This window comes from Bufo bufo, chromosome 8, assembly GCF_905171765.1.
Source record: "Bufo bufo chromosome 8, aBufBuf1.1, whole genome shotgun sequence".
NCBI classification, from domain to species: Eukaryota; Metazoa; Chordata; class Amphibia; order Anura; family Bufonidae; genus Bufo; species Bufo bufo.
The window spans coordinates 192,077,514-192,090,035 of record NC_053396.1 but is presented as its reverse complement, the minus strand read 5'-3'; the positions used below and the strand labels follow the sequence as shown (position 1 = coordinate 192,090,035).

Below are 12,522 nucleotides of genomic sequence, written 5' to 3'. Positions count from 1 at the left end.
CCACAGTCCCTTCAGTTGATCGTCGGGGGTGCCCCAGAGTTAAACCCAAACTGATCTGATGGCCTGTCCTGAGGATAGGCTGTCAAAATCCTGATCTCGGCAAACCACTTTAGTTTGAGCTATAGACATAAGAAGTTTCTCTGAAGATTCCACCAATTCTATGTAATAGAAAGTGGTCAATGGTGTCCCAGGTAGAACAAGGATCCAACAGACACTCATCCCATGCTATTGGTTTCTTCGAGACACGTAGCACCAGAGGAATTCACTTATGAATGATCTATCAAAATAAGATCATATCATCTAAGAGAACATGCATGTATATGGAAAGGTTCTGACAAGACTGTTTAGCTGGTAGCCATTATGGTTGACTTCAACCATAAAAGCCATATAATTCTATGTAATATATATTAGGACCTTAAAAGGGTTGTCCCAAGACAACAACCCCTATCCACATGCACATCAAGGGCCACAATCTAATTTAAATAGATTCTGAGAGGGAGATGTATGCTTAGAAGAGGATTATCATAGCTTTATCCTAAAAACGGGGTTGACTTTTTGAGACAACCCATTTAAAGGGGTTTCCCAATTTACACTTAGATGTTAATTGGCCCTAAATGTTCAAATTGCAGTCCTCAACACTCCATTAAGTCCCAACACTACTTCTCTTGGAAGAATCTTTACTATGACAAGTGATCTAGATGGCCCATCCATGCATGGCCCAATGCCTTGTTCATAGTGACGTTACCACATCAATTGGTCACCACGATGGAGTGATGTCATCCTGACTCTTTTAGGCCCCAACACACCGCTGTAGATAGGGGTCAACGCAAAAATCCCCTTTAATATGTCTGTGAACCTCATAATATGTGGACAACTACCGGCAAATAGCCAAGATGACTTGGGTTCTACTTGGGAACAACCAAAAAGATCCTTCTGAAAGAATTGCATAAGATCATCACGTTGACTAATTGTCCCTTTTCCAATATATTCAGGTGACCAAAGAGTGTCTGCAGAACGACGTCCTCAGGAGCCTGATTTGGGTTTTAACTGAAGATTTGGGTCAACTGATTCATGGGAAGCAAAGTGCGGAAGACACAGAGAAGATGGGTCTTCATGTCACCGCCAAACCACCTGCTGCAAAGAAACGTAAAGGCAAAAAAAAGAAGAAAAGCAAGAAAATGAAGAAGGGCGACTAAAAACATCCGTCTGGTCCCCACGTATAGACAAAAAGAACAGTTCAAAGTTGCCATGGCAACAAAAATCTTGTGTTTCTTTGTTACTTTTTGATGGAAGAGAATTCTGTCGCTACGAGCTACTGTTTTTATACAGAGATGTCTCGCTGACATGTGATCTGGCTGTCAACAAAAAGTGCAGATTTTTTCCAAAAATTCCACTGACAAAAGTGTTACACGGACCTCTGCTACCCTGCTGTGAATGGACACGATAATTTATTCTGTAACTTTTATACTTATCTATGTATTTATTACCGTAATAATTTATTTGCAGTATTAATGGCAGAGTCATGACGTCTCCTCACCGCCAAATATTTATATTTTTATATATTTCTATTATTAAAATGTAATTAGACTATTTCACTGGTTGTCAGACTCTCAATACCAGAGAAGGAAACGGGGCCGTGGATCTTGTAAATGATTTTTCCTGACTCATGGAAGAGAGGGATTGCCAGATGTAGGGGCGTTCATTACAACGAGGAGGACATACCAACGGGGGAGCACAGAAAGGGGATTATGGGGTTCGAATATGGCGGTTACATCTAGGACGGAAGAAGAAGCTGAATCAGGGGGCAGAATCTATGGGCACGCCACTGAAAAAAGTTGGACTCATTGGGAGGCGATTCATGAACCTGGTGCAAAATTAGGGCTCATGCACAGGACCATATGTATTTTGCAGTCCGCAAAACACGGATCCGCAAAAAATACAGATGCCGTCCGTGTGCATACTGTGTTTTGCGGAACGGAACAGCTAGCCCCTAATAGAACAGTCCTATCCTCGTCCATTATGTGTGCATCGACCGGGCCGCAGGGGCAACACGTGAGCTACGGTGGGCCGATGGGGGTAGTAGTAGTTTTACTCACGGTTAGCAGCGATCTCTGGGACGGCGTGCAGTGATGGGAAGGACAGCACCAGTTTCTTCGGGGCACACTCTGTTGTCCAGGGATTCCCGCCAGATGGTGGTTGAGGTGCCCTTGGTGGAATGGGTTTTTAGGTGCCTTGGAGGCAGGGTCCCTGGTGTTCGTGACGCCAGCATCGTTAGGTAGAAAGGATGAGGAGCCAATGGTTGAAAACAATGGAACTTTTACTTGATCAATTGTCTCAGAGTAGTCAGTACAGTTCATCTATATCAGGCATCCTCAAACTGTGGCCCAAAACTACAACTCCCACAATGCCCTGCTGTAGGCTGATACCTGTAGGCTGTTCGGGCATGCTGGGAGTTGTAGTTTGAGGATGCCTGATCTATATGGTAAAGATGATAATCCCAAATAATATATCTCAGCTGAAATCCTTGTAACAGGTAAATGTAGCTTGCAGAGTTTCCTCTCTAACAGGTGGGAGAGATTCCTTCTTATATCTGTCGTGCAGCCAGGTCCTGGATATAATAACTTCTTACTTGTAATTAGCAACCCACAGAGCGGTCTCCCTAACGTCAGGCAAAATCCTCCGCTCCATTCTTTGTACAGGATGCTTTCCTAAACTCTGTTCCACAATGTCCATAGAGGAATGTGGTAATGGACAACCACACGTAAAGTCGTCCGGCTGTGTCCAGGCGCTTTTAGGCTTCTCCCGGTCACTGGTGCTCTGGAGTCCATGAGCTAAGGCTGCGTCTATCTCCACTAGACTTTCTCTATATCAATAAGAAACTCTGGTCTGTGCTAGGTAGCTGCAAGGGTGGTCTCCCTACTCCCTCAGCTTGGCCAGGGCCAAGGGGCTAAAATGGCAGCTCCACCCTGGACAGGTGCTGCTCGACACCTCCTCACACATCACTAGCTTCCTTCCTGTTCTGTTCTCCCTTGCATTAGCACACCCTCAGCTCTATACATATAAGTGGTGCCTGCACCACCTAGGGGTGAATAGGTGTAATGACACTCTCCTCTAAAACAGCCTGTCATAAGGAATTTACAGATTACACAGCAATCAATTGACATGACATATACATATACCTCACTGAGTGGGACACTGCATGTGGACAATAATAGGACTTACACGGAGTAACTAACTTTTTTTTTTTGAGGACCCATTGAAATGAATGGTTCTGCATACAGTACACACAAAAAAACGGAACAGATACGGAAAGAAAATACGTTCGTTTCCATAAGCCCTTAGACATAGTATTAGTATAATATTGTAAAAATGGTGGAACATACATCAAATGCATAAACTTTCTGCAGGAATCTTCCTAAATCTCCCATCCCCCCCTTTACATCATATGTCCCCAACCTACCTTGTAGACTCCCCCCCCCCCCCCCCCATACCACAAGAAACCAGAGCGGTCAAAGGGGTTGTCCAAGTGTTTAATACTGATGGATGGGTCATCAGTATGTGATCAGTGGGGGTCTGATGCCTGGTACCCCTACCAATTAGCTATTTGAAGAGGTCGCAGAGCTCTGGTGGGCGGCGTGGCCTCCTCGCAGATTACCAAGCACAGCGCCGTCCATTGAATAGTGGCTGTATTCGATATTGCAGACCAGGCCCATTCGCGTCAACATGACTGAGCTGCACCAAGGCCACGTGATCGATGAACTTCATGTCACTGGAGGACGCAGGCTCTTTAAGCAGCTGATCGGCAGGGGTGCCAGGACTCAGACCCCCATCGATCAGATGCTGATGACCTATCCTGAGGATAGGCCGTCAGTATTAAACAACCCCCCCTAAAAAAGGATAAATTGTTTTGTGGTATCTGGTATGGATATTCCCAGATGTATATGCTTTAAAGAGGAGCTTTTAATTATCCCCCGTACCGCTTTGCTAAAATATTTCCCATGGCTAGGGGTAGGCGTTTGGGAAGGGGTAGGCGTTTGCTGGCGGTGTGGAAGCCCACTCGGTACATTGATGCATATATACGATAGACCCGTTAGCTTATTGTACCCATTTGGACACAAATTTATGGATTGCTCAAGAATATTATGGGGTTTGAGTCTCCTTGGGGTTTGGTTCTCCTTGGGGTTTGAGTTTTCTTGGGGTTTGGGTCTCCTTGGGATTTAGGTCTCCTTGGGGTTTGAGTCTCCTTGGGGTTTAGGTTTCCTTGGGGTTTGAGTCTCCTTAGGGTTTAGGTCTCCTTGGGGGTTTGAGTCTCCTTGGGGTTTGGGTCTCCTTGGGGTTTGGGTCTCCTTGGGGTTTGGGTCTCCTTGGGGTTTAGGTCTCCATAGGGTTTGGGTCTCCTTGGCCTCCTTGCTATCTATGCCACTGGATACATTGCCCATTGAAGGTCTCACTATTATCTCAGGTTCTCACGGTGGCTGGGACTAGAATTACGGAAAATTGGAAATCGACATCAAACAATTATAGTTATTTTTGTTGTTCTTAGTTCTTAATGTATCGTTATCTCAATTTTTATATGAAACGTATCTGTATGTATTGCAGTGCGCCTCATGTGTTACCTAATCTGCATTTACCGCTATATACACTGATGTGCACGTCTAATGATTCTAATTAGTGTTTTTTTACAGTATAAATCAATTTCTGAAGTTATTATGCGAAGTCTCGTGAGACTTCGCAAAGTAATGACACTGGCTCATCAGAGCCAATACATTCGAATACTGTGCGAAACGCTCGCTCCGTACAGTATTGAAACTAAGTTTTATGCGAATCGACTTCGGATTCGAAGTCAATTCGCTCATCCCTAATTCTAATAAAGATTACGTTACAAAAAAAATCTCTCAGATCTCCCGACATGTCTGTTTTCTGGAATAATTGCATTCCTTCTAAAATAATGTTGTTACAATTCTAAGGAGCCCCTCTGTTATTCCCCCTGGAAATGTATGAGTATGTCGAAAACTGGATGTTACCATTCTCTGTCAATGCAGCGTGTCCTTACACTCGGTCTGATCCTTACTGACAGTGTCAGACTTTGTAGGGATACACCCTATGGACAGGAGACAGCCCCTATTCATATATCCAGGAGGCATAACAGAGGGACACCAGAACCTATATAACAAACCTATATATTATTCTGGATTGCTGAAAACCAAAGGTTAGGGTTTTCTCTATTCTTACTGTAACATCCCAGAGTTATGTTACTAAACTCTTTTCCCCCGCTACTATTTGTTGGTAACATTTGCCTTGTCATCTAATGTGATTTTATTTAATATTTCCCACAAAATGTGCATATTGAAAGCCTTGTTTGAATGTACAGTCGAGGCCAAAGTTTTGAGAATGACACAAATATTAGTTTTCACAAAGTTTGCTGCTAAACTGCTTTTAGATCTTTGTTTCAGTTGTTTCTGTGATGTAGTGAAATATAATTACACGCACTTCATACGTTTCAAAGGCTTTTATCGACAATTACATGACATTTATGCAAAGAGTCAGTATTTGCAGTGTTGGCCCTTCTTTTTCAGGACCTCTGCAACTCGACTGGCATGCTCTCAATCAACTTCTGGGCCAATCCCTGACTGATAGCAACCCATTCTTTCATAATCACTTCTTGTAGTTTGTCAGAATTAGTGGGTATTTGTTTGTCCACCCGACCTCTGAGGATTGACCCACAAAGTTCTCAATGGGTATTAAGATCTGGGGAGTTTCCAGGCCATGGACCCAAAATGTCAGCGGTTTGGTCCCCGAGCCACTTAGTTATCACTCTTTGCCTTATGGCACGGTGCTCCATCGTGCTGGAAATGCATTGTTCTTCACCCAAAACTGTTGTTGGATTGTTGGAAGAAGTTGCTGTTGGAGGGTGTTTTGGTACCATTCTTTATTCATGGCTGTGTTTTTGGGCAAAATTGTGAGTGAGCCCACTCCCTTGGATGAGAAGCAACCCCACACATGAATGGTCTCAGGATGCTTTACTGTTGGCATGACACAGGACTGATGGTAGCGCTCACCTTTTCTTCTCCGGACAAGCCTTTTTCCAGATTCCCCAAAGAATCGGAAAGAGGCTTCATCGGAGAATATGACTTTGCCCCAGTCCTCAGCAGTCCATTCACCAAACTTTCTGCAGAAGATCAATCTGTCCCTGATGTTTTTTTTGGAGAGAAGTGGCTTCTTTGCTGCCCTTCTTGACACCAGGCCATCTTCCAAAAGTCTTCGCCTCACTGTGCGTGCAGATGCGCTCACACCTGCCTGCTGCCATTCCTGAGCAAGCTCTGCACTGGTGGCACTCCGATCCCGCAGCTGAATCCTCTTTAGGAGATGATCCTGGCGCTTGCTGGACTTTCTTGGACGCCCTGAAGTCTTCTTAACAAGAATTGAACCTCTTTCCTTGAAGTTCTTGATGATCCTATAAATTGTTGATTGAGGTGCAATCTAAGTAGCCACAATATCCTTGCCTGTGAAGCCATTTTTATGCAACGCAATGATGGCTGCACGCGTTTCTTTGCAGGTCACCATGGTTAACAATGGAAGAACAATAATTTCAAGCATCACCCTCCTTTTAACATGTCAAGTCTGCCATTTTAACCCAATCAGCCTGACATAATGATCTCCAGCCTTGTGCTCATCAACATTCTCACCTGAGTTAACAAGACGATTACTGAAATTATCTCAGCAGGTCCTTTAATGACAGCAATGAAATGCAGTGGAAAGTTTTTTTTGGGGATTAAGTTAATTTTCATGGCAAAGAAGGACTATGCAATTCATCTGATCACTCTTCATAACATTCTGGAGTATATGCAAATTGCTATTATAAAAACTTAAGCAGCAACTTTTCCAATTTCCAATATTTATGTAATTCTCAAAACTTTTGGCCACGACTGTACTTTGCTGTAATTTCCATGTACACCAGCAGGTGGCAGCAATGTGTCAGCAGGGCCTTAGTAACAGTTTAGCATATCTAGACTGGAATAGTACATTCCAGTTTAGCTCCCCCCTCTTTGAGTAGAGTGGGCTCGCCCATGTCCTGCCTCATGGGGAGGGAAGGAAGTTCAGTGAGTGTGCCAGCCACCCCTGCTAGGGGAAGGCTGTGCTGGTAGGAGCTCCCAGTTCTAGGGATCCCAACCCAGGATCGTGTCTCGGCTGAGACCAAAGATCTTTATGCCAAGTATGAGCCTTCAGCCTCAGCTGGTGACAAGCAAGCAGCCACCTCCAAAACTCCAGGAAGAACCATTCCCTGTGAGCTAACTGTGAGTACCATCCAGAGACCAGGAGAAGCCAAATTCCTCCTTAGCTAGTCAGTCCCCAATACAGCAGAAGATAGACAAAGCAGGAGATATAGATTCCTGCCACATACAGCCAGGTCCATAAATTTTGGGACATCGACACAATTCTATAAATTTTCGCTCTATACAGCACCACAATGGATTTGAACTGTCAGCTTTAATTTGAGGATATTTACATCCAGATCAGGTGAACGGTGCAGGAATTACAACAGTTTGCATATGTGCCTCCCACTTGTTAAGGGACCAAAAGTAATGGGACAATTGGCTTCTCAGCTGTTTCATGGCCAGGTGTGTGTTATTCCCTCATTATCCCAATTACAATGAGCAGATAAAAGGTCCAGAGTTCATTTCAAGTGTGCTATTTGCATTTGAAATCTGTTGCTGTCAACTCTCAAGATGAGATCCAAAGAGCTGTCACTATCAGTGAAGCAAGCCAGCATTAGGCTGAAAAAACAAAACAACCCCATCAGAGAGATAGCAAAAACATTAGGTGTGGCCAAAACAACAGTTTGGAACATTCTTAAAAAGAAGGAACGCAGCGGTGAGCTCAGCAACACCAAAAGACGCGGAAGACCACGGAAAACCACTGTGGTGGATGACCGAATAATTCTTCCCCTGGTGAAGAAAACACCCTTCACAACAGTTGGCCAGATCAAGAACACTCTCCAGGAGGTAGGTGTATGTGTGTCAAAGTCAACAATCAAGAGAAGACTTCACCAGAGTGAATACAGAGGGTTCACCACAAGATGTAAACCATTGGTGAGCCTCAAAAATAGGAAGGCCAGATTAGAGTTTGCCAAACGACATCTAAAAAAGCCTTCACATTTCTGGAACAACATCCTATGGACAGATGAGACCAAGATCAACTTGTACCAGAGTCATGGGAAGAGAAGAGTATGGAGAAGGAAAGGAAACTGCTCATGATCCTAAGCATACCACCTCATCAGTGAAGCATGGTGTGGTAGTGTCATGGCGTGGGCATGTATGGCTGCCAATGGAACTGGTTCTCTTGTATGTATTGATGATGTGACTGCTGACAAAGCAGCAGGATGAATTCTGAAATGTTTCGGGCATATTATCTGCTCATATCCAGCCAAATGCTTCAGAACTCATTGGACGGCGCTTCACAGTGCAGATGGACAATGACCCAAAGCATACTGCAAAAGCAACCAAAGAGTTTTTTTTTAAGGGAAGAAGTGGAATGTTATGCAATGGCCAAGTCAATCACCGGACCTGAATCCGATTGAGCATGCATTTCACTTGCTGAAGACAAAACTGAAGGGAAAATGCCCCAAGAACAAGCAGGAACTGAAGACAGTTGCAGTAGAGGCCTGGCAGAGCATCACCAGGGATGAAACCCAGCGTCTGGTGATGTCTATGCGTTCCAAACTTCAGGCTGTAATTGACTGCAAAGGATTTGCAACCAAGTATTAAAAAGTAAAAGTTTGATTTAGGATTATTATCCTGTCCCATTATTTTTGGTCCCTTAACAAGTGGGAGGCACATATGCAAACTGTTGTAATTCCTACATCGTTCACCTGATTTGGATGTAAATACCCTCAAATTAAAGCTGATAGTCTGATTTCATTTCAAATCCATTGTGGTGGTGTATAGAGCCAAAAATGTTAGAATTGTGTCGATGTCCCAATATTTATGGACGTGACTATATTACAGAGCCATAAGCAGATGACTAATCCTGCAAGAGAGCTCCAGGCATATGATGGAAGCAGAAGAGATAGTATTCCCTGCCACATATTGCCAATACCTGCTGGGACCCAAGACTATTGCTGTACCTCATCTGGATTACTGCTGTATCAAGTAAAGACAAGTTTGAATTATATTCCAAGTCTGGATCTCAATTATTGCTACTAAATCCCTCAATTACTCCTACTAGCAACACACTCATTTATTGCAAGTGAGCCAGGATCCAGGAGTCCAGCTGTACCAAGGTAGGAGACACCGTTGACACTATACCCACTATTACACAGAGACATTACACCACTCTGGCAATCCTAACCTGGTACGTGAGTTGCAACACCTTAAAGGGCCCTGAGACTGTACCCTGCGCACGCTGCAATTGGCGTCACAAACAAAAACAATAGACTTCTATATCCATATCCGGACCCACTGCATAATTTTGGCGTCCGCCTAACCGTACCACGGTCCTGATCATTGCATTACACCCAATGATGAGTCTCACAACACCTGGTGGCTCCTATCTACAAGGTGGCATGACAAAGAATTGACCTTCGCCACAGCTGTGGGATTCTGTGGGTGGTACACAGCAGGTAGGTCCTCTCTGTGCCAAAACCCACCTACGTCATCTCTCAAATGACACATAAAGCCTCCTTCCAAATGTTCCTTTGACCATTCAACCATGAGAACCCTCTGCATCTTACCACTGCTGGTATCCGTGGCCGTGGGGCTTTGCCCCCAGCCGGCTGAGATCAAAGATCGTGATGGCAATAAGCTCTGTGCCAAACTGTATGCCGACAGCAGCCCGTATTACGATGAATGCTGCGCCGGAGATTCCTTGGACGTGGCGCCGGGAGAAGACGTACCTTATATCTTACTTAAGTGGATCAACCGCATCTCTTCATTGGTGGTGGGCCCCCGGTGCGAACTCACTGTCTGGTCAAAGAGACCAAAGAACGGCTACACCAAGAAGTTTAACGCCGGGGTTCAGCCACGACTGGCGGAGGTCAAGAAAGGACTCATCGGAGACTGGGATAACTCCATCTCTTCCTACTACTGCAAATGTAACTGAGCCGGAGAAAGAGAAGATGGCTTGTCCTCGGGTCTACTGAAATATCGAGAAGAAGTGATGACCGAAGAGGGGTCCTCCTCAAGATGTCAAGTTTTGGGAGGGAAAGGGGGAAGGGGGATTCTGACCAGCCTCTTGTGCTGCAATTAAAGCCTGTAAACCACGTAACTGATCTGCTGTGCTTACTATAGAGTCACGGGAGGGCGGTATGTGAGAGGGTGAGTGCGCAAGACGAGAGGCTGCATGAGGCCAAGGACATCTTTGGAAGCTCCAAATCGCTTGGTCCGTTTGCCGTGTGTATTGTTCCCTGTCATTTCATGCTCAGGAATAGGTAAGGGGGTATTTTGGTTGTTAAAGGGGTTGGTCCATCTGGTGCATGAATACGCCCCCTATTGGTCGCCTTACTTTGAGACAGAATTTTACATAAAAAATGTGGTGCAATTTGGTCGCAATATGGCAAATCTTAGGAACACCCCTTTACCCCGCTAAGCTCCACCCCCTTTCAAGCAAGTAAAAAAAAAATTGGCAGAAACTTAGTTGCGCCAAACTGCTCCAAAATTGCACCAATTTGCACCAGTTTTTAGACAGATTCTAGGAGGAGACGTATCAGTAAGGCTACATGCACACGACCGTGGTGTGTTTTGCAGTCCGCAAAACACGGATGGCGTCCATGCGCGTTCCGCAATTTGTCAGCCTTTAATATAACTGACTATTCTTGTCCGCAAAGCGCGGACAAGAATAGGACAGGTTATATTTTTTTTTGCGGGGCCAGGGAACGGAGCAACGGATGCGGACAGCACACGGAGTGCTTTCTGCATCTTTTTGCGGCCCCATTGAAGTGAATGGGTCCGCACCCGAGCCGCAAAAACTGCGGACCAAAACAACTGCCGTGTGCATGAGGCCTAAATCAGATTTTTTTTTTTCTTCCTCCCATACATCTACAATAAAAAAATTTGCATTAGAAAAAAAAGAGTCTCCAGACACAGCACCATTATTGTCCATTGTTTCAGTGTGGCAGCATACAGGTGAATGGGGCTGAGCTGCAGTACCAGAAACGGACCATGGGGAGGAGCGGCGCTGTGTCTGCAAGAATAAAGCAGCAGCAGCAGTGTAGGGGAAATTAAGGGTATTTAGGATACCCACAACCCAATCACAGCAGGGCACCACTCTGCATTAAATAAACGAAGAAATAATAGACCCAGAAATAGCAACTTGCTGACAGTTTCCATAAAGAGATTAAAAAATAGAAAATAATTGATAACACATGCCAATCACAGCAGGACACAACTGTGCACTCAATGTACTAAATAATGAAACTTAGGAATAATAGATCCACCAATGGAAACTTACTGACAGTTTCCATGTAGAAATAAAAAAAAACTAGAAAATAATTGATAGCACACCCCAATCACAGCAGGGCACCACTCTGCACTCAGTGTACTAAATAAAGAAACTAAAGGATAATAGATCCACCAATGGCAACTTGCTGACAGTTTCCATATAGAGATTAAAAATAGAAAATAATTGATAACACACCCCAATCACAGCAGGACACCCCTCTGCACTCAGTGCACTAAATAAAGAAACCAACAAAAAATAGATCCACCAATGGCAACTTGCTGACAGTTTCCATGTAGAGATTAAAAATAAAATTGAGAACAGCAGAAAGGTAATGAAGGTGTATTTCTAAGATGTTACATTTTCTTACTATATAACCAAAGATAAAAATTCACTGTAAAGGGGTAGTTCAGGGTTAGGGCTCATGCACACGACCGTATGTATTTTGCAGTCCACAAAACACGGATCCACCAAAAATATGGATGATGACCCTGTGACATTTGTATTGCATCCGTTTTTTTTTGCGGATCCATTGTAACAATGCATATCCCTGTCTGCAAAATGGACACGTTTAGGACATGCTCTATCTTTTTTGCGGAATGGCCATGCGGACATACGGAAACGGAATGCACACAGAGTCATTTCCGTTTTTTTTGCAGAACCATTGTAATGAATGGTTCCGCATATGAGCAGCAAAAAAAACAGAAAGGACATGGGAAAAAATAAGTTTTTGTGCATGAGCCCTTAGACAGAGCGCTTGCTCTTTTGCAGGGGCCTTTGTCTGGTATTACACCATCTCACTTGTATGGGATGAGCGATGAACTGACTGACGCAGCCCGTGAAAAAAGTGAGGCTATTTCATAAGGAACCACCTTAACGAGGAGCCGTCACCTCTCCTGACATGTCAGTTTTAATAGCTACTTGCATCCCCCATATGGTAATACATCTTATGACTCTATGATGTCCATTCCTCTATTATTCCTTCTAGAAGTTTGCAATCAAGGTCCAGATGGGTGTTACCATTTGGGGTTGTGTCCCTGCACAGTCTGCTACTATCCAATCGCTGCTTCCCTTGTCAGATTGTGCAGG

General features: G+C 44.3%; 1 protein-coding gene across 1 annotated transcript; it reads left to right on the top strand.

The window, feature by feature from the left end:
• The first annotated feature begins 9,708 nt into the window (after positions 1 to 9,708).
• Positions 9,709 to 10,098, top strand: SYCN (syncollin). Its single transcript, XM_040406521.1, has one exon. It carries the CDS (start codon positions 9,709 to 9,711, stop codon positions 10,096 to 10,098), a length of 390 nt encoding a protein of 129 aa, XP_040262455.1.
• Positions 10,099 to 12,522: the final 2,424 nt, after the last annotated feature.